Source organism: Paroedura picta, chromosome 4 (assembly GCF_049243985.1).
Source record: "Paroedura picta isolate Pp20150507F chromosome 4, Ppicta_v3.0, whole genome shotgun sequence".
NCBI lineage: Eukaryota > Metazoa > Chordata > Lepidosauria > Squamata > Gekkonidae > Paroedura > Paroedura picta.
Genome location: NC_135372.1, coordinates 82158419 through 82185224, shown reverse-complemented (window position 1 = coordinate 82185224; position 26806 = coordinate 82158419). Strand labels below are relative to the sequence as shown.

General features: G+C 41.3%; 2 protein-coding genes across 6 annotated transcripts in view; one reads left to right on the top strand and one right to left on the bottom strand.

Annotated features, from left to right (window-relative positions):
* Positions 1-14026, top strand: part of OSBPL9 (oxysterol binding protein like 9) — a 96409-nt gene extending 82383 nt beyond the window's left edge. For all 5 annotated transcript variants that reach the window (XM_077333767.1, XM_077333766.1, XM_077333768.1 and 2 more), the window contains 15 exons: positions 373-466; positions 834-938; positions 3821-3980; positions 4968-5080; positions 5349-5467; positions 5883-5968; positions 7363-7537; positions 9305-9389; positions 9619-9729; positions 11811-11874; positions 11965-12105; positions 12265-12343; positions 12712-12803; positions 13176-13311; positions 13398-14026. In XM_077333767.1, coding sequence (XP_077189882.1) covers positions 373-466; positions 834-938; positions 3821-3980; positions 4968-5080; positions 5349-5467; positions 5883-5968; positions 7363-7537; positions 9305-9389; positions 9619-9729; positions 11811-11874; positions 11965-12105; positions 12265-12343; positions 12712-12803; positions 13176-13311; positions 13398-13472 — 1635 coding nt within the window. In that variant the 3' untranslated portion in view covers positions 13473-14026. The remainder of the gene's footprint in view (positions 1-372; positions 467-833; positions 939-3820; positions 3981-4967; positions 5081-5348; positions 5468-5882; positions 5969-7362; positions 7538-9304; positions 9390-9618; positions 9730-11810; positions 11875-11964; positions 12106-12264; positions 12344-12711; positions 12804-13175; positions 13312-13397) is intronic.
* The window catches only part of NRDC (nardilysin convertase), a 62477-nt gene continuing 44949 nt past the window's right edge, over positions 9279-26806 (bottom strand). The window contains exons 28-31 of the mRNA XM_077333765.1: positions 24995-25085; positions 20147-20263; positions 16245-16334; positions 9279-15868 (exon numbers count right to left, since the gene is read on the bottom strand). Of these exons, the coding sequence (XP_077189880.1) occupies positions 15674-15868; positions 16245-16334; positions 20147-20263; positions 24995-25085 (493 nt within the window). The 3' untranslated portion in view covers positions 9279-15673. The remainder of the gene's footprint in view (positions 15869-16244; positions 16335-20146; positions 20264-24994; positions 25086-26806) is intronic.

The following is a 26806-nucleotide window of genomic DNA, read 5'->3' as shown; positions in this document are numbered from 1 at the left end:
CTATGATTGGGTTGAAGAAACCTGACTAGTCTGACTCACATTGTTGGTGTTGGGCTTTGGTTTTTTTAAGTCGCTTGATGAAATGTATTCAGTAATATTTTTAGAAATGCGGTGGCCCTAGGTCTCTTTTTTAGTGAGGGACACTGAGGGATAATAATGAAAAAATAATCCTAAGGTTTTTTAAGGTGCATTAATGTTGCATCAAAGCTGTAACAATAATTTTTCTGTTTAGACTGATTAATACTTGAGGGAATCGTTTTACGCTTCTTTCACTTTGCCTTTCTCTCAGGTTTTGCTGCTGCATTTGAAAAGTTCTTACATAAAACATCACTGTGTTTCTCAAAAAAAGTTTGCCCTTTTTTAAAATTACAGAGCACTATTAATCCTGTTGATGCAATCTATCAGCCTAGTCCATTGGAAACTTCTGTGATCAGCACAATGCCCACACAGACTGTCTTGCCTCCAGGTACAATATTTGAAGAACTACTAGCAAGTGATTATTTAATTGTTACTTGCTTAACAATTTACTTGTTTAGTCAATAGATTCTGTTGTTTTAATTAATCTGTTTGTATTTCCTTCCCTGAAACCTCACTTTCTTATTATAACAGGTCAGGGTTTTAGCTTGGTTTATGTAATTAGTTTATAAGCTCTTAGAGTCAATCTTTTGCTTTTCACGAAGTTCGCTGATATAGTGTGTGTGTGTGCGTGTGCGTGCGCACACACGCATTTTAAAGACAATAGCTAAAACTAGGGATAGGGAAGGAGCTCTGCATAGAGGATGTAATAGCAACATGGATAGTAAACCATCTAATCTGTCTTTAATACCTTTTAGAGCCAGCTCAGCTTTGCAAATCAGAACAACGACCTTCGTCCTTGCCAGTTGGACCTGTTGTAGCATTACTGGGAAATCACCAGACTCCAACACCTAACAGTACAGGTATAGTACCACTGCTTTCTCTTTTGAAACATGAAAATTATACTGGAGCTTTATATTTGTGATGATATAAAAGGGTATACTTTGTCATTTACTGGAAGACCCCCTGTACCAGGCAATGGAGTATTATACCTTACTGGAAAATAACTTAGGCCACTTGTTCTCCTCAGTAGGAAGGAATGAAAATAAGGATACCTGGTCTTCTGCTTTGATGGGATACCTCCCATAGCTGCTCAGCAGGGCAGTGGGAGAAAAATGGAAGGTGATCACCAGTGACGCAGTGGTATCACCTCAAGCATGGCCAGAAGTATCATCATTGCTTTGCTAGCAACACTCTAGCATCTGGATTAAAAAATGTTTTTTATATGCCACTTTTCTCTGCCAGGAGTTTCAAAGTGGCTTACAGTCGCCTTCCCTTTCCTCTCCCTGCAACAGACACCCTGTGAAAGAGGTGAGGCTGAGAGAGCCCTGATATTACTGCTCAGTCAGAACAGCTCTATCAGTGCCGTGATGAGCACAAGGTCACCCAGCTGGCTGCTTGCAGAGGAGCAAGGAGTCAAACTTAGCTCGCCAGATTAGAAACCACCACTCTTAATTGCTACACCAAGCTGGCTCTGTAGTTGTCATGAGAGCATCTTCCCACTAGTTACCAACTTTGTTCTGGCAACTTTAAATGAAAACCATAACAACTGTCTAGCCACTGGTCATGCATCCAGCTCCTCTTCTAAGAAACTTCCAGTTACATTTAAATTCTTAATCACTAGGTGACATAATGATGTTGGACCACACTTGCACATATCCCAGGGAACAGCTAGACAGTTTTTGGCTACCTTCATCACATACAGATTGTATTGCATTATATGATGGCTTAGAGAGTAGGTGGTGGAGATGCTGACTACACAGGCAACTCTAAAATGATGGTAGCTTGCAAAAATAACACCCAAGAGGAAAGCCTGAGAGATTCTCTGAATTCTTTCTCTGAAAGATCAGAATGGACTAAACCCATAGGTTAGAGTGTGGTGTATGAAAATGTTGATACTGCTACAAGACTTATGGAATTCTCAGTAATAATCATCTATCTATTAAAAAAATAATCTGCTTTTTTAAAACTCTCCCTTAGAAAATTATTTCATTTTGTTCACTTTAATTGCACCAACACTGGTGACTTTGTCCTTGACTTTCTGAGTATCATCATGTATCCATTTGCTATCATTCATTCTGGACCCCATCTTTCATATCAATTCCAAATAACTGAGTGAAGTTCCCCGGCCATTTTGAACCTGCAAGCACCTTTTGAATTGTGTCACAGGGACCGATTATGCACGGTGGCAGCTACACCGAGCTGCCGCTGTGCCATTGCGCCGAGACCAAAAGCCCCGCCGTCTCCCGATTATACACAGGGGCAGAGCTTCCTGGGCACACCCTGGCTGCCCCGGTGCAACTGCCCCGCGCAGGCAACACAGAGCCGGAATTGCTGGGCGCGCGCTGAAGCGCCGAATTGGGGACATAGCCCCCCCTGCTGCATGATGGTGGGGAGCAGCATGCTGCTCTCCCACCATGGGGGGGTGGAGGAATGCCCGTCAGCTCCGCGGAGCTGGCAGGAGCGAGAGGTGCCCCTGCAGGGATGCTGTAGGTTGGGTCAAGAGCCGAGGGTAAAGGCCCAACTCCTCCAATTATGCACAGGGCTGGCCTGACCCAGCCCTTGCCTGTGCCCATTGTGCTCCCCAGTCTGCAGAAGAACCCGCATTCCTTTAACGCGAGTCTTCCAACAGCTTGGGTCGGGCGAGGCCTCGGATGGCAGCAACGTCAGGCATAATCGTGGATTTTCCCCGAAGCCCTGTCGCTGCCACGTAAGGCATTCCGGTCCGTGCATAATTGGTCAGTGTGGTGGATACAGGTACAAAATGACTGTTGCAGGAGGCAGAGCCAGTTACTAAATGGCTGCTGGCAAACCATGGTTTTTAAATATCTTTAAAATCAGAAGCCTTGCTGAGCAAAAGCCATATCTGACACTTTCTAAAAGAACTTGGCGGACACTAGGAAAGGCATTGGTGGGTGCCTTGGCATCCACTGGCATCATGTTGGGGTTCCTGCAACTAAGTAGTCATCAGTGCTTGTTGGTGGCAACTTGTATGTTAGTATGAAGGTCTCTGGTTTGTAGTTGATCAACACTTCTTTTAAAATCAGAGTTCAGTAGCACTTTTCAGACCAACAAAGATTTATTCAAGGTGTGAGCTTTCGAGCATGCCTTGAATAAATCTTTGTTGGTCTTAAAGGTGCTACTGGACTCTGATTTTATTGTGCTACTTCAGACCCACACAGCTACTCATTTGAATCAACACTTCTTTTTTTGCCTTCATAAATCTAACTTAGCATGATTGGCCAAGCAATCTAAAAGCTAAAATATTTTTCCATTGTGTTTCAAAACTAAATTGCAATAGGATGATCCCAGTCTAATTCAGTCCTGCTTGGTGCAGGTGAGTATGGATGTCAATCCTACAACCCTTGCATACTTTCATTAACCGAAACCAAGCTCTCTAAGTAAGCTCCGGAAGAGGGAGACACACCCTGTTTGTTGTTGTTGATGATGATTTGTATTTTCACCTTCCAGTGGCTCAGGAAGCTCAGTTTCCATAAGTCAAACTATGCGGGGTTGAAAAAATTAAACTTCCCTTCCCCTTTAAATGTCTCCAATGCACATTAGTCCCACACAGAGCTGTAGCTTATTTTTTTCAAAATGCTTAGAAGATCAACTCACAAACCTCTTAGTATCTCATCTTGTTTGACCCATACTCTAATCTGAATTAGGGAGATTTGAGTTAGGAAGAAATGTAATTGTTATTTCAAATAATGATCAATTCAGTATGTATTCAATGTCTTTATAGGTAGTGGGCAGTCAGCTCCAAGCAGCAGTTTAACTTCTCCAAGCCATGTCAACCATTCTCCAAATACAGTTCCAGACTTCTCTTATTCCAGCAGTGAAGATGAATTTTATGATGCTGATGAATTCTATCAGAGCAGTTCATCTCCAAAGAGGTGCTTAGAGTAAGTGATGGAAAAACTTAAACACTTGAGAATAATTGTGAAAAGCTGTATGTCTTGTTGACTTATTAATCTCTTCAGTTATCATATATTGCAGAAATGGTTGACTATATTTTTGCCCAATTTTCTAAATTTTTATCTCTAAAGTGTAATATATCAGAAATAGTTTTTATTCAGAAGTATTTCACTGATCAAGTTAAATCCCTAATTAGGGTTACGTAACTGCACAATAGCCATTTAACCTAACAATATGCATGTAGAAACTATTAATTAATTTTTGATAATCTAAATAGAGGTTGGATTTTCATCCATGAGAACTGGAATGAGTGAGTTGTAAGTCCTCAATTCTTACCTCTGCTATGAATTTGCCAGATTGGCTTAGGAGGGAAACCATTATTCTCTTAGCCTCTGCTCCACATCTGAAGAATGGAGATAATTCTGGCCTCCTTAAAGGGTTATTGAAAAAATTCAGAACATTGTTACTGACACCTGAAACTCCTTCAGATGGCAACGCAAGGTCAGCATGTGCATCTATGGTGTAAGCCAGCTAGTGGGAGGATGGCTACTGTGGCTGCTGCATCTCCATCATTGTGTGGACTGGAAGTCTCAGGACTGTAGTAAGGATGGCCTTAGGTCTGCATCCTGGCTGGTGGTTGCCCTACTCTTCTGCTGCATCTCCACCATTGCCCCTTGTGTGGCAGAGAAGAGAGAAGCCTCAGACAGGAAAAGGCCACTTCCTTTGGAGTTGGCCTTCCCTTACGACTTTAGGATGTCAGAAGCCGTGTTGCTGAACTTCCTATCTTCTCTAACAAATGGAGTAGGGAGAAGGAAGACGAGACCAGTGTTTGCCTTGTTTCCATCAGAGCTGCAGTTGTTGTTTCTAAGTTTTATTCATATGCTTTTCTTAATTCTCAGTGTGAATCCTACTTAATCTGAATTTTTTAAATGTCTAAATGTATTTTATTAAAATAGTTCTGTATCTTTCTCCAGTTCTTCAGGGTCAGGTGCAGTCCTAACTCGTAGCAGCACAGGAAGTAGTATGAAACGCCCGGATACAGCAGAATCCCTCAATTCTTCCTTGTCTAATGGGACAAATGATGCTGGTAAGAGATTCACAAAAAATCCTACATATCATGTACATATTCCAGTACACTTAAACTTTTCAGTACACTTCATGCAGTTCACCCACTTGCATATCAAGTATGAGTTGCAGTAGTGGAAAAACTTCTAGTCTGTATTTGCATTCTGCTTTGGAAGACAGCTACTTAAAAAAAACTATGGTCGATAATATGCTTAAATCCCATTTTAGAGATGTATATTGGTTTATTACATATTTCTAAAAGAATTGTTGAATGTGATTCATTTTTCTAGATCTTTTTGATCAGCATGACGAGAGAGATGATGATGCAGAAGGAGAGTCAGTAGAAGAACACAAGAGTGTCATCATGCACCTTTTATCTCAAGTTAGGTTAGGAATGGACCTAACGAAGGTAACAGTCCAACTTATGGAGTGTATTAATTTTACAGTGAATAAATTCAACCCTTGTATCAAAATTCTGAAAATAACAGATGGATGCCCCTTTTATAAAGAATATTAGACTCTTCTCAGACTTCCTGTTATGAGATACTGAATTTGTTTTCTCTGAAAGAGAGAATCCAAACCATTTTTCTTCTTTAAGTTTTATTCTTTGATGGATTATATAAGAAAGAACTTCCATGGTAGAAATCTAGAAGAGGCAACTGCTTTTTATCCAATATCTGCCAAATACAATAATGTCTTCAGTGGTGGTAGCAGTATTTATGAACCAAAAATTATTTAACTCAAATAAAACAGTGTTGTGAGCTCTGCCTTACAGTACACCATTTATTTACTTGTCTGTTAAAAAATCTCTTTTGTTTCTGCAGGTAGTTCTTCCTACTTTTATTCTGGAAAGGAGATCTCTCTTAGAAATGTATGCTGACTTCTTTGCGCATCCTGACTTATTTGTGAGGTATTCAGGTTTTTTATTAAGTACTAGGGGTAAAGCCCGTTGTATCCAGGAATAAAACGGGCGCTAGAGCCTGGGGGTGGGAAGTGGAAAGCAGGGACTCTCCCCTTTGAGAAGATGTGCACTGCTTATGATCCAAAGTCTAGTATTGGGTCAGCTGCTCTAAGTGGGCCACTCCTGCGTCTAGAGAACACTGGGGCAAGGATGCACCCCAAAATAATCTTAGGACAGACTTCAACCTAGAGAATTCACCCTTCAAAACATCCATTTTCTCTAAGGGAACTGATCTCTTTAGTCTGGAGCTGTAATTCTAGGGGATCCCCAGGTCCCGCTTGGAGACTGGCATCCTCAATTACAGTACCAGAGAGCTCACTCTTCAAAACATCTATTTTCTCTAGGGGAACTGATCTCTTTAGTCTGGAGCTGGGAGGCCTCCCTGATCTGTGGCAATCCCCCCTGGCCCTCCCCTCTGTTTGCTGTTTAGGCCAGGGCCGTCGGGCTTTTCTTGACCTGCAGGCATGCCTCAGAGTTGGTGGGAGGCGGTGTGGAGGCACATGCTGGCTGCCTTCATGTCATGCGGGTGGAAGGGACTGTCTAGTGGCTAGTGTGCCCCAGGACCTGTAAGAGGGGGAAGGTGGCGGTTGGGGAGAGGCGGGCGCTCTCCCTCAGAGAAGACACAGGCTAGCTTCTCTAAGCTCTGTAGGCAGGAAACATTGCCTCAGGAAGGCGAAGACGAAGACCCCCCATGCACCCCTGGCAGCTCACTCACCTCAGGAGAGGTGTCTGAGGGGCCAGAGACTGTGAAGAAGTGGCAAAATTGTGGGAAGATGGTTAAGGGCGGGAGTTCTAACCTGATTGGGCAGCCAGTGAATGGATGGTCAATCAGAGGCATACAGGTGCCAATGATGGGCATGAATGGCCCATAACCCTTAACACCAAACTCCTCCCATGAACCCTTAAACCTTTTATGGTTACAGAAGATCAGCCTTGTCTGCTTGCCACTGACTGCATTCAATCCAAATCCACAGAAATCCATCAGATTTCTGTTATTCATGTAAAATATGTCATATCTTTCGGTTTACTTGTGACAGTGTTTTTGCCAATATAGAGCTACACCATTTTAAATGTGCTGCCAGTCCTGAAAATCTCCCCCCCCCCATGTAAAATATGTCATATCTTTCAGTTTGTTGTTGTTTTTGGCAATATTTTAAATGTGCTACTAGTCCTGAAAACCTTCTCCCTATTGTTTATGAAGAAGGGTTTCTTTCAGATAGGAAATGCAGTGTCCTATGAGTATAGTTGAGTCACCAGTCTATTATCAGTCTGGTTTTAAACTAGAATTTCATATTTCATTTGGTTCCAGTATAAGGTTTACTAACTTCTTGTGTTTTCATTAGTATTAGTGACCAAAAAGATCCAAAGGACCGAATGGTTCAAGTGGTAAAGTGGTACCTTTCAGCTTTCCATGCAGGAAGAAAAGGTTCTGTTGCTAAAAAGCCTTACAATCCCATCTTGGGAGAAATTTTCCGGTGTCACTGGGTGCTGCCAAATATTGAACAAGAAGATAATATGGTTAGTAGAATTATCTAGGTGACTTGTATTTGATAGTGAGTATTCTCCAATAATCTCAGAACAATTTTATTCAATTTTTGTTACGCTGGCAAGAAAAGATTCACTTCATTTTAAATTCAGGATGCCTTGAGGCATGCATCCTCTGATACATGTTTTTATGTGTTCAGTGTTCACTTGTCATGCCATCTTTTGCAAGTAGGTTGATGGTTTAATATTGTCTATAGGATCTTTTTAGGATCATTGCCTGGAAACCTTGCCAGTAGTAATCTGACTCACTCAAAGATTGTTTTATCTCTTTTGGTTGTCTTCCTTTACACGTGCACTTTAATCTTTGACCAATTAAATCTCAGAGTATCCTTCTAAGCCTGTAATTTTCCATGCAGTAAATGTATATTTGTTGATTTGTATATAGAGAATAGTTTCCCACAATTTTTGTACCTGTGAGCCATCTGCATTGTTTCTAACTAGCACATCCATTCTGATAGTGAGGGTCATTTGGATTGTAGTGGTGTGGCACACTCACTGGGTAATGCCTATAGCCCTGTGTGGGATTTTATTTGGATTGCATAGGTCCATCCCCCATGGTATTGCCAGCTTTGTTTTCATTTGACTCCAAAACATTAAGACTTAACTTGACAGTTCTGCACGCTCTGTCTACATAATCTCTCTCTTCTTGTGATGAGTATTGTTCATGAACAGGATTTGTACACAGTGTATCAATCATACATCATAAATAAGTGGATGGCAGCCAGAAAGGCAATTCTCATCACAGTAAATTGAGGTGCTCTGATGTCAGCATTTCATCCATTTCCCCTTCCTTCCCACCAGCATTTTTGAAGGCTCCTTTCTACAACAGTACGCCCTTACACTTTGTTTCTGTGCAGTAAATAAGTAGCTAATGTTGTATACTAATATAATTAATCTGAAAGGAGAACTACATTTTAATTCTTGAATTCAGAAAGGCTGGTTAGATGTTTCCTCATGCCAGACTCTGTAGTTGATTATCATGCAGATAATACTATGGCTCTAGCATGAAGATTATCTGCAGAACTACTGTTTAGTTGAGCAATTATGTTCCTGTTCTTTGCTATATTCATAAAATTTGTATATTTTAATAGTTTTCTGCCTCCTTTCTTCTAGTGTGTGAGTAAACATAGGAAAACATTAAAAATAAACATTGCAGAGAAAGTCGAAACTTACATCACTTTGTTAATTCTAATAAAAAAGATATCTCATTATGTCATACTAAAACCAAGTGACTGGTGTATGTGTACTGCATTAAAAACAAAGCATTATTGTGGCATAAATGCAATAAATATGTTTGATTTAGAAAAGCATGTATATATTGTTCTGGAGCCTTCAGTTGACATTAGCCTAATACTCTGAAGATTTTTGGTAAGCCATACTGTGCTTACATTGCTTTATTCACAGGAAACTCCAGGTTGAATAGTGGGGTTTAGTAGGGGATCTTCTGCTTCCTTGTGTTTCTTGTCTGAAGAGCTGGGACTGGATTTCACCCATCTCCACTCTGTGGTGGTAAATATGTTAAACCTGTATTAGCCTTCCAACAGACAACTAATGGCTTCCATTTATTCAGAGGGGCTATTTTGTTAGTCTTTTATAGCAGTGTCATGTCCTTGTGTAGTTAGAAGGTATTAAGCTTTTATTCTGTCCTGTATTCAGGGTTTCCAAAATTTCTAAACACTGTGCAGTATACGTGTAAAAAGAAAGCCATGTCAAATTGAAATTTTTATTTTTTATTTGCAGGAGACTGTTTCAGATGGACCAATTCCATGGATTACCAAAAACAGTGTGACATTTGTAGCAGAACAAGTTTCTCACCACCCTCCAAGTATGTTATTAATCATTTTGAGTTTTTTTTCCTTCAATAGTATAGTATTTGTAAACTGATTGTAAACTTTGCTCACCAATTTTGAAAGTACATTCTGGCTTTTTATTATTTTTTTAATTTATTAATAAATTTATTATTTATTTCTTCTTTGGAAGTAAATATCTGTGTCCTGAATGTTGTATGGTGAATTAATTGCTTTGTAGTCTACTTTTACCTATTTCTTCTCAAGTTTCAGCATTTTATGCAGAATGCTTTAGCAAAAAAATTCAATTCAATGCTCACATTTGGACCAAGTCAAAGTTCCTGGGAATGTCTATTGGTGTTCATAATATAGGTCAAGGTATGTCCCAGAGACATGTAAGTTATTTGCTTCCTCTTCATTTTAGAACAGTAGAAATGTTTGTACCAAGATATAACCATTGCAGTAATATGTTGGGGAAAACATGGGAAAAGGTAGGTGGTTTCATTGTCTTAGGGTGCAAGTTTTCTGATCACTCTTGTCACTCCTCTCTTGTCTCCTCTCAAGAGATCACTCTTGTCTCCTCTCATCCAGGAGGTCAACCATCATTGCTGCTGCCTTCCTCAGAGGATGTAATATTTAGATGGGATGATTTTGTTCCCCAGATTGTGCATGGGGGGGGGGGTTGCATCCAGTCTATGCTGGCTCCTTCTTTGCCTATTGACTTTAAGTCAAGAAGACACCAACTGAACCCTGAGGGCTTATTACATGGGTTAGAGTTAACTAATAATGTGCCCTGATCTGGCTAGCTCAATCTTGGAAGCTTAAGTGAGTTGGCCCAGGTTAGTTGAATAGATTACCAAGTAGATTACCAGTTGCTTTATTTTGACTTCATAGCAAAATAAATAAGGTGTTACCGAAGGAAGGGCACGGTGGCTCAGTAGTAGCATATGTGCTTGGCATGCATGAGGTCCCAAGTTCAGTCCCTGATAGTTCAATGATCTGGCAATAGATGGCGTGAAAGACCTCTGCCTGAGACAGTACTGGCTTTGATGGAATAATGGTCTGACTTAGTATAAGGCAGTTTTGTTTGTATGCTGTAGAGCAGTGGTCCCCAACCCCTGGTCCAGGGACCAGGACCAGTCCGTGGATCAGTCAGTACCAGGCCACGGCTCCTCCTCATCCTCTTCCCCAGCTGCTGCCTCGGGGGCTGCCCTGCCACCGGCTCCCCCTTGGTGCTCTCCAGCGGCCGCCGTGGCTGTGGCTCCCCCTTGCCGTGACACTGCGCAGCCTCGGTGGGCGGGGGAAGTCAGGGGAAAGCAAACGGAGCAGGGGCTTAGGTGGTGGCGGCGACGTCCCTCAGCAGAAAACTACCCCCCCCCCCGGGCCTCAGTAAAATTGTCAAGCATTGACCAGTCCCCGGTGATAAAAAGGTTGGGGACCACTGCTGTAGAGTATATGTGCTCAGTCCTTAGTATTTCCAATTTAAAAGAACAAGACCCACAAGCAAGTACGGGGGAAGGGACTCTGCCTTGAAATTTTGAAGAGCTGACTCATTTAAAATGGCACAGTATTCGAGGGACCACCCTTAAGTGGGTGACCTTCTTTCTCCATGGTCTGGATCAGAGGGCCACCATCAGGGAGGTGCAATCACACTATTGCCAGCTCCCTTCTGGGGTTCCTCAAGGGGCTATCCTCTCCCTGACATCATTTAACATTGTTATGCATCCTCACACCCAGCTAGTTCAGAGCTTTGGGCTTGGATGCCACCAATATGCAGATGATCCCCAGCTCTATATCCTGATGGATAATCTACCAGATGCCCCTCCGACTACATTGGTCCAGTGTCTGAAGGCTTAAAGCAAGCCATCTCAAACTGAACCCTTCAAATTTGGAGGCCCTTCAGCTGGGTAGGAAGCGACCAGAACAGGAAGCGTGCCTACCCAGGCTGCATGGGGTGTGGATCACAACTGTACACTCAGCCAGGAACCTGAGAGTAATTTTTGATATTTCCTTGACAATGGTGGCTCAAGTCCTTCACCAGGCTAGGCTACTAGCACCCTACCTGGCTCCAGAGCATCTAGCCACTGTGATCCACACAATGGTCACCTCTAGACTTCATTACTATAACTTGCTCTACACTGGCCTATGCTTGAACCTGATCTGGAAACAACAGCTGGTGCAAAATATGGCTGCTGAGGTTCTTTCACGGACACTGGAGAATCCACATAAGACCAGTGCTGCAGGGTTTAAGTTGACTTAGGATAGTGCTGTTAATTTGTTTGTCAAAGATCTTTCTGTGGTACACGATTATGATTCCACAGTCCTACATTTTCTGCAGAAATGTAGCTTTCATTTACAAGATGACAGATCTGTTGTTGGTTTTTACTTCTATGTTTTGTGGTGTCTGTATTATTAAAATGATATGTCTGATTCTTATACTGTTCTGTTCTCTTTTGCAGGGTGTGTATCATGCCTGGACTATGATGAGCACTATATTCTGACTTTTCCCAATGGTTATGGAAGGCAAGTGAAACTTTACAATGTTCAGCATTTTTGCAAGCGGTGGTAAGCTTTGTTTCATAGCCTTTGAAGTGTCTTGTGTTCCCTTGACAGATCTATTCTCACAGTGCCATGGATAGAGCTGGGAGGAGAATGCAACATTAGTTGCTCCAAGACAGGCTATAATGCTAGCATAATCTTCCATACAAAGCCTTTTTATGGTGGAAAAAAACACAGAGTTACAGCAGAAATCTTGTAAGTATATGCCAGCATTTTACTCAGACTCATTCTGAGCTGCAGCAAAAGATATCACATGTGGGGGAGAGATGATCTAAAGAGTTTTGGGCAAATATGTGTTACAAACTTCAAGTTAGGCTAAAATGGTAGTGATCCCTTTTTTCCCCTCTCGACTAGTTCTCCAAATGACAAGAAATCCTTCTACTCAATCGAAGGAGAATGGAATGGTGTCATGTATGCAAAATATGCAACAGGGGTAAAGCGCCTTATTTTTCCTTCTTTGGCTTTGGTGAACAGGCTACAACAGGTTGATTTATTTATTTTTTCTGTATAAGAAAATGATATTACTGGAGAGTTGTTCTTTCTGTGATCACTAAAGCTTCAGCTAAAAGGCTTTTAATGAAGAGAATAAATCACCATTGGGGTCCATTTGAGAATGTTGAAAGAGGCTTAATAACTGCTATGAAACATTCTGTACTGCTGGGGGAGGGGTATTATTTATATTAGCCTACACTAAATTTACTTTAAAGAAGTCTTGAAGGAATGAAAAATATTGATATCAATTGAAACTAAATAAAGAATTAACTGTTACATTTTAAAATGTGAAATGTCTTCCTCCTCTAGGAGAATGTAGTCTTTATAGATACCAAGAAAATGCCTATCATTAAGAAGAAAGTAAGAAAGCTTGAAGATCAAGAAGAATATGAATCCCGCTGGTAAAAACTTAAAGCTCTTTATCTGGCTGTCCCACTAGTTTAGTCACTTGCATTGTCTTATAATTTCCTGAACAGAATCATAATGCACATTTCCTGTATTTTATATCTTTCTATGCTTAATATCTTTATTTTATATGTGAAATTTTACAACACATGAACAGTGAACATATGATAAGGCAGTTTAACATTTATAGATGGTTGGAAACTTCAAGAACCAACTTGGCAAACTAACCAACCACCTTTTATCCTCATCTTGCTTATTGGCTGAGTCATTTAACATGTTTTGAAGAGAATAGTCAAGTTACAGTATGAACCTGCAGCCTCTTATACTTTTTTTCCTGCCATTTTATCTAAATGTTTTTTTCTCTGTAGCCTATGGAAAGATGTAACTTACAACTTAAAAATCAGAGACATTGATGCAGCTACTGAAGCTAAGCACAGGCTTGAGGAAAGACAAAGAGCTGAAGCCCGAGCCAGGAAAGAGAAAGAAATTCCATGGGAGACAAGGGTAAGAAGGATTAAGTAAATTATTCATTTGTAACTTTGTTTGTAACTCTTCCTGCTACTCACACTGGTTACACTTTTCTCTTACAGCTGTTCCATGAAGATGGAGAATGCTGGGTTTATGATGAACCACTACTGAAGCGCCTTGCTGCCAGTAAATATTAAAGAGGCCATGCCTGTGAAGTTCGAGCCTTGACTTAGTGGTTGTAGTTGTAACTTTCAAGTACTCTTCTTTTGGAGGGCCTGTCTTCTCCAGTTACAGTTGTTCCTCTCTCAGGGATACTGGATTTACTGATGCAGTGAACAATTAAAGCAGGAAGAGCCTTGACTGTGTAGCAGTAATTTATATTGGCCTTTCCTGTCTGACCTCCCATGCTTTTAGGAGAATGAATAAAACCTGGGCTCAAGCCCCATCATGATCATTCTAACTGCTGCAAAAGGGCATTGGATGCCAGATATGTATGACTCTGGCATACTCTATAATGGCTTCATTTCATTAGAGCCAGCTAATTTCTATGTATATATGAAAATGTGTTCTGGCAGGTTAGAACATGCTATGTGCTAATTACCAATTACTATTTTACAAAGAAAACCCTTTTGGCATTTCAGTGTTTCCCTAAATAACTTGGGTATTTTTAGAGACGAAAATGTAAATGATAGGCAAACATTGGTTCTAGCTGGTGCATATATAATGCTTCATAAAATAATTTTCAAATGTATGCATTGTTTTATTTCGGAGTGAACATTTTACAGCAAGAATGCTTTGAAATAATAGTTGAGCTACACTAAGATGATATTCTGGTATTTATAGGATTTATTCAGCTAAATAGGGAGAATATTTATTTGATAATGAAGACCATTTGCTTCTGATGCATAAAGAAGCAAAAAGAAATGTTCGGTCTTATAGCTGTTATTTTCAGTGCAAGCTTCCAAATGTCACTATTTTAAAAACAGCTAGAGTACTAATGAACTCACATCATTGTCACACAGTGAGAACGCATTAATTCTTACATCTATTTTATTGTAGCTGAAATGTTTCTAGTTTGACACCTTAAACCAACTTTTGTGCTCTTCTCTCTCTTTAGGTTAGTCATATGGTGACACCAAAATCAGACTAACGGACAGTGATAAAAAATTAACTGCGTGAAGTTGTACTTGAGGTGACCAGTCTAGCCTACAGCCTGTTAGGAATTAAGCAGCACACACTAAAGCAAAGCATTTTTGAAATCCCCCCCAAATAACCCGTGATGTGGTTCATGCATAATTCTCGTTGCAGAATCATGTCAAAGATAAATACAAAGAGATATGTGACTACAAAAGGGTTATAATTATGTTCTGTGGACTGCCTTATAAATAGGACAAATGTCAAGCTCTGAAGTTTCCTATCATTATTGTATCTACAAATTAAATACATGTACACTAAGTTAAATCACTGGTTTTCTAATAGAGAGTAGACTCAATAGCTGAGGTATGTTGATACAGGTATATGAAAACTTTGGGACATCCCCTACCCCAGCAAAACTAATTCCATATTTTGATCAAAATCATATGATGGATGGTATGTTCTGATTGCCCAGATTCTCCTCCAAGCAAAAGGCTGCAGAAATTGGGAAACATGTTGTTTTGATTTGAGTCTAGTTGTGCTTTAAAAGGGAAGCATGTAGCTGTGAATCTCAATGCAAGGCTTGCTAAAAGTAGCATTTAATTCCCTGCTCTAGCAGATATAACACATGAGGTTCTTCTAAACTACCAAAAGCTACAACCATGGGAGCGAAAGGTATTTAGGAGGTAGATTTCTTTTATAGTCTCTCTAGTGTAAGATGTTGCTTTATAACAACCTCAGAAAAAGGTAAACAGCTCTTCATTTATTGCACATGATAGCTCTTGGAGTGCAGATGATGCCGATGAGAATCTCAGGGCACCCTTTCTATCACCTATAATGTAGTAAATTATTACACACAGCCAGTAAATCAATTTTTTAGTTCAATAACATTTTCTGGAGAGAAGTTTAAAAAGCTGTCAATCTAAAATGACACAAATAAGCTGAATTCCCAAGATAGTCTTGTCCACCCAAGCCAGGTTGCTGGCAGATTTAGTTCTTTATACAGTTTTTAAATCCTCTGTTGCATCTTTCTACTATTTACCAAGAACACTCCTACTTATGCATCTTCTTCAAAAAGATGCTTATGTTTGATTATTTAATGTAAGATATTCAGTTAAACAGTTTTTAGTAAGCATAGTAAATTAGATCCTTTATAGTAAAGCAGATACCTATACCAAGCAGTGGTTAGGGTTTTTTTTTTTAAGTTGTTTCATTGAACCACTCCAAGTATGCTGCAGAGAACCTTCTATGGCAGCCTGAAGTATTACTTTAATATCTTATGGTATGGAAGAACATTGAGACCTGATATATACACTTTGATGTCCTTGATACAAGTCACATCAGTCAAAGAGGCAGCATCCAAGAAAGTAAGGTGAGGTATTTCATTGCATGAGGGACTGTGAATATTTGAGGGGGCTGAAGTGTCTGTATCTCCTTCATGTTTTCCAAATCCAACCACCTGCAATGTCAAAACAAAGTCATCAAGATGTAACCTTGCAATAAACTGGTAACTTTTAGCCCCTTCACACTATTAATCATTCCAAATCCATACCCTAAATCATGATGTAGATGTGATACTAGTAATAGATTCTTCTCTAAACTGAACATACTTGAAGTCTTTTCCCCCATTAACAGTGCAAACCTAAGAAGAGTTACATCCTTCTAAGCTCATTACATCAAAAACGTATAACCTTGCTTAGGATGAGGCATGATCTTAGTAACTGTCAGACCAGCATATTTCTGTAATACAGGAATGCATATTAGGCTCAAGTTTAAGGATAACGGAAATAAACACAGAAATTTAAGCTGAATGTCCTTTTCCCATAAATACTTACATGTACACTTAGTATTTTTTTCTCTTTGCCTCTGTGCATTTGGAACCAATCAAGTAGTTCTGATCGAGACAGGGATTTTAGAGCTTCAATCTAAAAACAAAAGTATTATTTAGCAGCTGAAAAATTCACAGGCCAGTAATATGGGAATTAGCTCCCAGACTATTTCCTCCCTTTAATGTATGTGCTATGAGAACATTTGACCTCAAATAATATCAGTTGTAACAATAGCCCTGCTAAAATATACAATTCAAGTAATAGCACAAAGATTTTTTCAATAGTTAATTAAAGGGAACGACAACAGTGCAAATAGGAGTTCATCTACAAGACTCTACAAAAGATCGATTATGTGAGTCTAATCAGAAAATTATACCAGGGATAAGCAATAGGATTCTATGGCTTGAAACAGATTATAGTACAAGTTGTATGTATAATTTGATAAATCATTAGTAGAGCAGATGACACTTTGGTAAACAATATGCTCTTTTCTCAGATACTGTGAGACTGACTATAAGGTAAACCTGACCGTGCAAGCACCAAGTCATGTCTGACCCTTGGGGTAACACCCTCGAGAGCAGTGGTCCCCAACCTTTTTATCACCGGGGTCCATTCAACACCGGGGACCACTCAACGCCTTTTACTGAGGCCCAGTGGGGGGGGGTAGTTTACTCCTCTACTCTCAACCACTGCCCTAGCGCTCTCTGATTGCTATGGTAATGTTTAAACATCCCTTCAAAATAAGATACAGACACACCACAACAATGAAGTGTGTTGTAAAGGGCTGGGGGGGATGAAGTAAAGGGCCGGGGGGAGGGAGAAGGCGTCTTTCGGGGCCCACCTCCAATTAGTCGAGGAACCACATGTGGTCCGCGGCCCACAGGTTGGGGATCGCTACTCTAGAGTTTTCTTGGCAGACTCAATACAGGGTGGTTTGCCATTCCCTTCCCCAGTCATTACCATTTTACCCCCCAGCAAGCTGGATACTCATTTTACCGACCTCGGAAGGATAGAAGGCTGAGTCAACCTTGAGCCAGCTGCTGGGATTGAACTCCCAGCCTCATAATCAGAGTTTCAGACAGCATGTTGGCTGCTTTACCACCCTGCGCCACAAGGGGCTCTTAAACCTGACTATAAGTGAGGCAAATAAAAGAAACATAACATGGCAAGTCAGAAAGGCAGCATAGTGCAGAGATTAGAGTACTTGTTGAAGTTGTGGGAATAAAATTATGGAGAGCAGTATGATTAAGCTATTTTGGGTCCCCATTGCAGAGATATGCAGGACATAAATGGAGTAAATGCAATTACATTAGTAATTCCTAAATCTACCTTGGCCAATGGAAATGTTCCCATTATGTAGGCAAAATGACAAGATTGGTTTATGACACACACGTTATTCTGGACCAATGCTCTCAAAGTTAGGAGCAGATTAATTTTGATTAGTAAACACATCATTTCCTCTGTATAGATCTGCCATACTGACCAACAAATGGGTTGTATACTGGATTTTTTGGTCACTGAACTTTAGAAAGTTATGTTAATCCCATTTAGTCAAGTCCAACTCTTGGTGGTCCCATGGCACAGCTGACACCACAATCCCCGATCCTGCACCAACTCCCTCAGCCACGCAATGTTCTGGCTAACGTCCACCCCGATCACGTCCAACCACCGTTCCCTTTGTCAGTCTGGTTTCCATTGAGTTGGATCACATAATGTGTCCTAAGTAAGTGAGCCAGAGTTTCTTGATTTTGCCTAACAATGATATATCACACTTTGTACACTTTTGCTATCCATAGAACCTGCAGAAACCTTCTCCAACACCAGAGTTCGAATGAATCTTCTTTTTGCCCGATTTTTTAATCATCCAACTTTCACAGCTATAAATGGCTATTGGAAATCTGATAGATCTAACCAATTACATTTGGTAGTTAGGCTTATATGTCCTTGTTTTTCCATATTTGGTTCAAGCTAATAATTGCTGAGTGACCCAGAGCAATTCGACGTTCTATTTCCCTACTGTAATTGCCACTCACATCAATTTGTGATTCAAGAAAAATGAATTCTTGAACAACTTTGATCTCTTCATCAAATGTTACTGTGACATGTCAGTTTTTTGCAGTGGTCATTATTTTTTGTTTTTTTAGTGCTTAAGGCTAAATTTCTTTCTTACTTCAATGTCCTCTGTAGACAGCTGTTCTAGGCCTTCCTTAGTTTCTGACAGGAGGGTCATGTCATCAGCATACCAAAGATGATTTATATTCCTTCCTCCAATCTTAATTCCAGAGTTTGATTCTTAGAGTTCAATTTCTCTCATAATGATCTCAGCATACAAGTTAAACAGGAAGGGGGGAAGAATACAACCTTGGTGCACTCCTTTCTCTATTCTGAACCAGTCAGTGACACCAAATGGTGTACATACAATGGCTTCTTGGTTTGCATAGAGCAACTGCATCAGTTTGATCAAATACAATGGCATCCCCACATTTTGCAGAATTTCCCACAATTTGTTGTGATCCACATAACCAAATACTTTCTTGTAGTCAATAAAGCAGATGTAGATATCCTTCTGATATTCCCATGATTTTTTCCCAAATCCAGCACAGGTTTGCTATGTGATCACAAGTGCTATACCCCCATCAAAAGCCAGCTTGAACATCTGTTAACTCTCTTTCAATGGTTGTTGCTATGTGTTGTATGATTTTGAGCAGGATTTTACTAGCATGAGAAATGGGGGCTATTGTACATTAATTGGAATAGTTTTTTGAGTCACCCTTTTTTCGTAGTGGGATGAACACAGATCATTTCCAGTACTCTGAACAGTTATTAGTTTCCAGGTTTTCTGGGACAAAGCTGTAATGGTTTCAATTGGTACGCTGCAGTTTCACAGGTACGATGTCAATGCCTGGGGCCTTGTTACGTAACTGACTCAAGGCTCATTCAACGTCCTTAAGAATCGCCGGTTCAAGTTCTGTTTCTATTTCTTTAACATTTTTGAGAGAGCGAACTTCCATTCTGCATCTGTACAGCTCTTCTGTGCATTCCTACCACCAGTTCTTGATGCTTGGTTGGTCAGTCAGTTCCTTCCCTTGTTTATCTTCATTTTGATTCCAGTAAGCTTCACTGTCTAATCTTGCTGAGCTTTGAAAATACACATTTAATTTTCTTGCTTCCTCCCTTTTGCCTGCAGCTTTTGCTGTTTTTCTATATTCAGCTATTATAGTTTCATCTGAGAGCCATTTTTCTGGCTTCTTGTGCAGTATGTGTTTAACTGCTATTTCAACAACAGTTGATTGAATTTCCTGCCACAGTTTATCAGGCATCTTCTCTGCTGTGTCCAATAGTTGAAATCGATTTGCACCTCTACTGCATGTGTGAGTGTAATTTTATTTACATCGAACTTCCTTAACCCTGAAATTCTCTTGATGCTGCGGAGTTCTGTTTTGATTTTAGCCAGTAACAGTTCATAATCTGGACCACAATTAGCACCTGGGCATGTTTTGACAGCAAGGATTGAAGTGGACCATCATCGGCTGCATAAACTGTAGTCATTTGGTTCCTGTGTAGTCCATTTAGTGATGTCCAAATGTACAGTGAAATTTATGTTGCTTGAACCACATGTTCATGATGTGAAACCCATTTTCATGAAAGAATTATGCCAGACAATCACCTGCATCATTCCTTTCTCCAAGTCCTAAGTTGCCAATAATGTCTCTCTTTGCTTGTATGCCACCTTTTGCATTAAATTCATGCATAACATATTGTTCCCTTATTTCTCTACCGTACGTTTCTTCTGGAAATTAGTAGTATTAAATCTGATCATTTATGAACAGATCTTATATTTCTAGAACATCAGGGATTTTATGTCAGGACACAGCATTCTACACTACCACTTTTACATTCTTTCTTACCTCTCGGAATAGTCTGTCGAACAAATACTGTTGAGTCACCACTTCTGTCCAGTTTCTATCCACCTCCTCACCCAGATGGGAATCTTCACATTCTTTTAATTTAATAAGAGCTGTGACCTGAGGGGAGAAAATATAATTTGCCACTCTCAGTGACTTCATTCATAATATGAAACCATGGCTAGATTCATGCTTGTCTCTAGAAAACAGAGTTGCAATTGCCTGTAACTTGTTCATCAACATCTGTACAGACACACAGTGGGACTGTACTTGCACAGCCAGCTATGGGTAGATTTTTCACCAACTAAAACTCCATTGTAAGCAGCTTTTACTGCCTAAACTATCACATGTTCTTGAGACAGGGTGTCCCCTTATCCTCAGTTCAGCCTCTGCGAGTTAAGCACAGGAAGTGAGAACTCACAGTGGGGCAGGAGAGAGGCAACGTGTGTCTATACAGAAGATGTCAGCGAACAACAGTAAGGGCAACTCTGTTTTCGTCTTCCGTGCAGCCTTACGCTGGGACATCAGGCAGCTACTCATCAAAGAAAGTGGAGTGAGACTCTTATTAGAAAAATGGTAGAACTGCTTTGCAACCTCAGCATCCTTCCCCACTTGCAGGTCCAGTGCATAATGCTTGACAAACTTTTTTGGACTGCCTCCCCCTTGGCTCCGACACACGAAGACACACCTCCTTCCTTATGTTGGGTCTACTGCAAATTCAAAACACACTATATTGCCTATACTTTTTTTTTTTTTTGGTGTTGTGCAGAGGCTGTATTTTAGTCTGGGAAAAATATGTAAGTTCTTTGTCCTCACTGGAAAGAAAGAGAGGCAAACAATAGAAAATCCCATGGCCTGGAACACGGAGAAGACTTTTCCAGCCTCCCAAAGATAGAGATTTGTTGGGAACGATTGCTAACAAGGAGAGGAAGGAGCTCAGCAGGAACATGATCCCATCCAGCCCACCTTCTGAAGCTGTTTTCTTCAGTCAGCACTGGGATGGAAAACTACCAAGGAAGTCCAGGGTCACTACTACCCAGAGGCAGGCAATGGTAAGCACCTTGGAACACCTCTCACTAGGAAAACAGCCACAGCACCAACCCTACTGCCCCTGCTGTAAAGGAACTCTCCTGTGGCATGCACCTGAAGAACCCTGCACTCTCATAGAATGTACTTTGATCTCCAATGGATACCATTGGCCAGGGACCTCACAAGAATGGATGGCGGCTACAGCCCACCTAGAGAGGAACTGGGAAGAGGCAGCCCACCCTTTCCAGGCCTTATCTATCTGGAACAGCCTTGTCCTCTTAATGTAGTATAACAAAACCCTCCTGACATTTAGAGCGTGAAGAATTTCCTCAGCCCTAGATTCTGGAGGTGGAAAAAAATCCTGGCAGCACTATCTGCTGCACCAGGTGAAACTTCAAAACCATTTTTGGAACAAAGCACAAACAAGGGCAAAGTACTGACCTCTCTTTAAGAGCTTAAAAGAACATGGCGGCTAACTCATTCACTCTCCTGGCTGACGTATAAGGAAAGCTACCTTCCTAGAGGGCAAGGTCAGCGGGAACAAAGCCACAGACTCAAAGGCTGCTTCATTAATTGGGCTAAAACCACATAGATGGACCACTGAGGCACAATCTAACATGTCTGGGGGGAACACATAAAGTAGACCCTTGAAGAAACTGACAGCTGAAGTGCAAACAGGAAAAACTGCCCTACCTTCCTGATTAGCAGATGGCTGCCAAGTGCACCTTACTTAAGGATACAGCTAGCCCTCAGAGGTTCAATAGGGACAAATGTAAAGTTCTGCATTTAAGTAGGAAAAACCAAACACACCAATATAGGATGGGAGAGACTTGTCTTGGGAGTAGCATGTGCAAAAAGGATCTAGGAGTCTTAGTAGACCATACATTGTACATGAGTCAGCAGTGTGACTCAGTGGCTAAAAAGGCAAATGGGATTTTGGGCTGTATCAAACGAAGTGTCGTGTCCAGATCACGGGAGGTGATGGTACCGCTTTGCTCTGGGTCAGCCTCACTTGGAGTACTGTGTTCAGTTTTGGGCACCTCAGTTGGAAGAGGGGTGTCCAGAGGAGGACAACAAAGAGTTTGGAGACCAAGATGTATGAAGAAAGGTTGGGGGAGCTTGGTCTGTTTAGTCTGGAGAGGAGACAACTGAGAGGGGATTTGATAACCATCTTCAAGTATTTAAAAGGCTGCCATATGGAGGATGGAGCAAAGTTGTTCTCTCTTGCCTCGGAGGGATGGACCAAGCCCTATGAAGATAGGTTGAGGGACTTGGGAATGTTCAGCCTGGAGAAAAGGAGGTTGAGAGGGGACATGATAGCCCTCTTTAAGTATTTGAAAGGTTGTCACTTGGAGGAGGGCAGGATGCTGTTTCTGCTGGCTGCAGAGGAAAGGACACGCAGTAATGGGTTTAAACTTCAAGTACAACGATATAGGCTAGATATCAGGAAAAAGTTTTTCACAGTCAGAGTAGTTCAGCAGTGGAATAGGCTACCTAAGGAGGTGGTGAGCTCCCCCTCACTGGAAGTCTTCAAGCAAAGGTTGGATACACACTTTTCTTGGATGCTTAGGGCTGATCCTGCGTAGAGCAGGGGGTTGGACTAGATGGCCTGTATGGCCCCTTCCAACTCTATGATTCTATGATTCTATGATTCAATGGGATGAAATTAATGCAAAAGAAATTCCGTCTAAACATCAGGAAGAAGTTCCTGACAGAGCGGTTTCTCAGTGGAACAGGCTTCTTCAGGTGGTGGGTTTTTAAGCAGAGGCTAGATAGCCATCTGACAGAGAGGCTGATTATGTGAAGGCTTAAGGGGGGTGGCAGGTTACAGTGGATGAGTGATAGGGTTGTGAGTGTCCTGCTTGGTGCAGGGGGTTGGACTAGATGACCCATGCGGTCCCTTCCAAGTCTATGATTCTATGATAGGGAAAGCAGATATTCCAACTACAGATAAGAGGCATGTAAAGAGTGGTAACCCTTTAGACTGGACTCAGGCTTTGACTAGAACCCGCTTCCTTTAGTAGGAATACCTAGTAAAGGACTTTCTAGCCTGAATTAGGATATCACACATTTCATAGAAGAAAGGAGAACCTATGGCAGCCTCTTTCAACCTTTTGAACATGGAGGAGCCCCTGAAATAATTTTTCAGATTTTGAGGAGCCCCAGAAGTGGTGTTAATTGGCCACACCTCCCTGCCATACTCTCAGAAGTAACATGTCACCAGAAGCGACGTCACTATCCAAGTTAACAGACTTGAGGGGGGGGAGGCAGTTTAAGGTCGGAGTAGGTGTGCAGGCTCTGCCCCCTCCCAGGCATAGAAACTAAAAAAGAACTCACTCCTGCTTGTGAGGGGGAGCAATAGAAGCGGCCAGTTCTGTGGCTTGTGTTCAAGTCCATTAAAGCAGGAGAGGAAAGGATGTGGACCCCCTCCAAAGCTCCAGTGGACATCCAGAGGTCCACAGACCCCAAGTTGGGAATCCCTGACCTATGGACATATCTTCCACACTGTATGATGCAGGTGGGCCACATTATGGTACAGTATAGGTTTTGCACTAACAAATCCAAGACAGGTAAGAAGGGAATACGGTCTGACCCCAACAAACAGGAGTTCAGAGAACCACATCTGGCATGGCCAAAAGGGGATTATTAGGATGCCACCTGAACCTTCTGCTGTCAACTTCCCTATGAGGGAGGGAAAGTATAAAACACAGTTCCCAACTGCAGGATCTGAAAGGCATCCCTTTGTGAAGCTGGATCACTGGCCACAATAAAGCAAAATTGTCTTTCAGCAAAATTTTGGTGCCCTTCTTGTCTCGGACATGGCAAACATTTCCTCTGTTCTCAAAGAGGACACAGAGACTTATTACAATAGAAAACTTAATAGAAACAAACTTATCCATAGAATTCTTATAACGTAACTTAATTCTGTGGATGTACATATTACTATGCAAACTTAAATGGACTCCAGGGAATGGTAGAGGACAGGAAGGCCTGGAGGATCATTGTCCATGGGGTCGCGATTGGTCGGACACGACTTCGCACATAACAACAACAACAACAACATATTACTAATATCATCAGAACTCTTTGAGGATGATCTTGAGCTCGAGAACAAAAGAGGTAAGGGAGGTAACTGAACAAAAAAGTGGTGTAACAGAGGATATCATCAACTATTACTAAGTGTTCAAGCCTGAACATACATTTCTAGGTAACTGTGCTTTGGAAGAAGTTCTAGAACAACTCAAGGGGAGGTTATCCTGGATTTGATCCTGAGTAGATCTCTCAAGACCTAAAGTGAGATGCAAGTGCTATTAAGATGGAAAAATTGTCCCAAAGTCCAACACGCTGACATTAAACTTCAGAAAACTTCTCTGACATTAAACTTCAGAAAACTTCTCTAAAATGAAGGGTTTAGTCAGGAAGAAGTTTGAAGGGAGATTAAAGAAGGACCAGATCTCATTATAAGCATCAATTATTTAATCTACAATAATTGCAGCTCAAACAGAATATGGAATTCTTATCTGCTACCTTGTTCATCCAAACACTATTCATATTGACTGGCAGAAGAAGGCACTGATAGGGCTCCTGCGATTTTATTCATTGTACATAAACAAGCAATCTGTGTGACTTTTCGTACCCCAACAAGACACTGAGTGTAAAAGTCATACAACGCAATTCTAGTCTCCATGAAGTTCAAATCAAAAACTATAAAATTACTGGTTTCAGGATTAGTAATTCTAACATAGCATTCTTTCCTTACTGGTGTACTTCACACACTTCCAATAAGCTAATAATGATAGTCTTTCTTTGAAATTTCCTTACCTGTGTATTGAAAGCGTCCTCTGTCAGTTGCTTCAGTTTTTCCTCAAAGCATAAAAGAAATTCTTCTATCTTCCTATCCACTAGTTCAGAGCTGGAAAAAAATTACCGAATTATATTCCAACTTTTATTTCTGATTTCTACAACTGTCTAGGGTTAAGAAAACAGGGTTGCACTTACCTGTAACTGTTGTTCATCAAGTGGTCTTCTGTACACGCATGGAATCTGCACCTTTGCAGAGCCTGCCGCAGAGAAGAACTCGCAAGCTATATATATAAAGTTCTAGAAGCTCCCAAGAGTGCTCCCCTCTCCCTTCACAGAGAGTGACTTTCATGCCAAAAGTCATATGATGTGAGAGAGGTGAGCACTCACCCCTCAGTTCTTTTTCTGCCACTGCTGAGAGAGGACTGTTTAGCAAGCTGAGAATTTTTAACTCAGATTCAAAAGGAAAGGCGAATAACTCAGAATTCTGATATTATTGGACACTGATTTAGGGCAAGGCCTTGTTTAAATAAGTAAATATATATAGCTTGTGAGTTCTTTTCTGTGACAGGCTCTGCAAAGGTGCAGATCCCGTGTGGGACTGTGCAGAAGCCATGAAGATGAAACAGTAATTTAATTTCTAAAAATATAAGCCCAGTAGAAAGAAGTCCTCAGGTATTAATTTGAGCTCAATTTTGTCATCATCAGAGGTCTAACTTAAGTATTTGTTCTATAACAGAAAACTAATCTGTAAGTCTCCATGCAAGCTAAGAACAACCCTTTATTAACAAATTAAATGAGCTCACTAATGTACCATATCCAGATCTCCTCTGGTAGTGCAAACTCTATTATTATTACGTTCAATTTATATCCCACTGCTCTCAGCAAGCCGTCTCACAGCAAGTTACAAGTAAAATACCCTACATAAAACATTAAGACAGTAATATAACTCCATTAAAACTGCATTCCAGTGTCCAAGGGCAGCGGTCCCCAACCTTCTAGTAGTCGGGGACCGCCTCCGAGGGTGGGAGAGAGCCGGCGACCCGGCCGCCACCGCTGCTCGCAAACGCGCACGCGCAGTTGTCGCACATGCGCATTTTCGCCATTAGGTGGCGCTAACGCGCCTGCGCAGAGCTGCCGTGGTGCGCGTTTTTGCCAGCAGGGGGCACAACACGCATGCGCAGCAGCTCCGTGCGCGCGCATTTGCGTCACTGGCGTGCCGGCGGCCGTGCCTGCTTCTTCCCCCCTCTCGCTGCGGGGGGGGAGGGCGCGGCCACTGGCGGCCCGCTACCGGGCCGCAGACCGGGAGTTGAGGACCCCTGTCCAAGGGGACCTCAAGTTGTACTACTATGTACAGTACTATTTGTGCTTGCTGGAAAAGTTAATTTTTCAGACTGATGTACTGAAAACAGAACATGTCTCTATAAGTATTTCAAAGCAAGTACTCAAGCAGATACTTACAAGTGCAATTGTATGTACTTTAAGCCTACTAATTTCATTGGACTTGGGAGCAGTTGCATAGATAAGTCACCATCAATGCAATCCTATCAATTTTCTTTAGCACTAAAGTATTAGGAACTCATGGCTGACTATTGCAGAAGATACATGGAGGCTGCCATGTAAGAGAATATTTTGGAGGCATACAAAGGAGGATGAGAGATCAGCACTGAAGAATCACTGAGTTCCCATAATGGAAACCTTGACCTTTCCCAATAAACATGGTTTGGCCATGTCTGCAGAATGAACACCAGCAGACTGCTTCAATCTCCTCTGGTGAGAACAACCAACAGAATGGAAGATCCAACAACCGGCACCAAAGAAAACATGAAACAT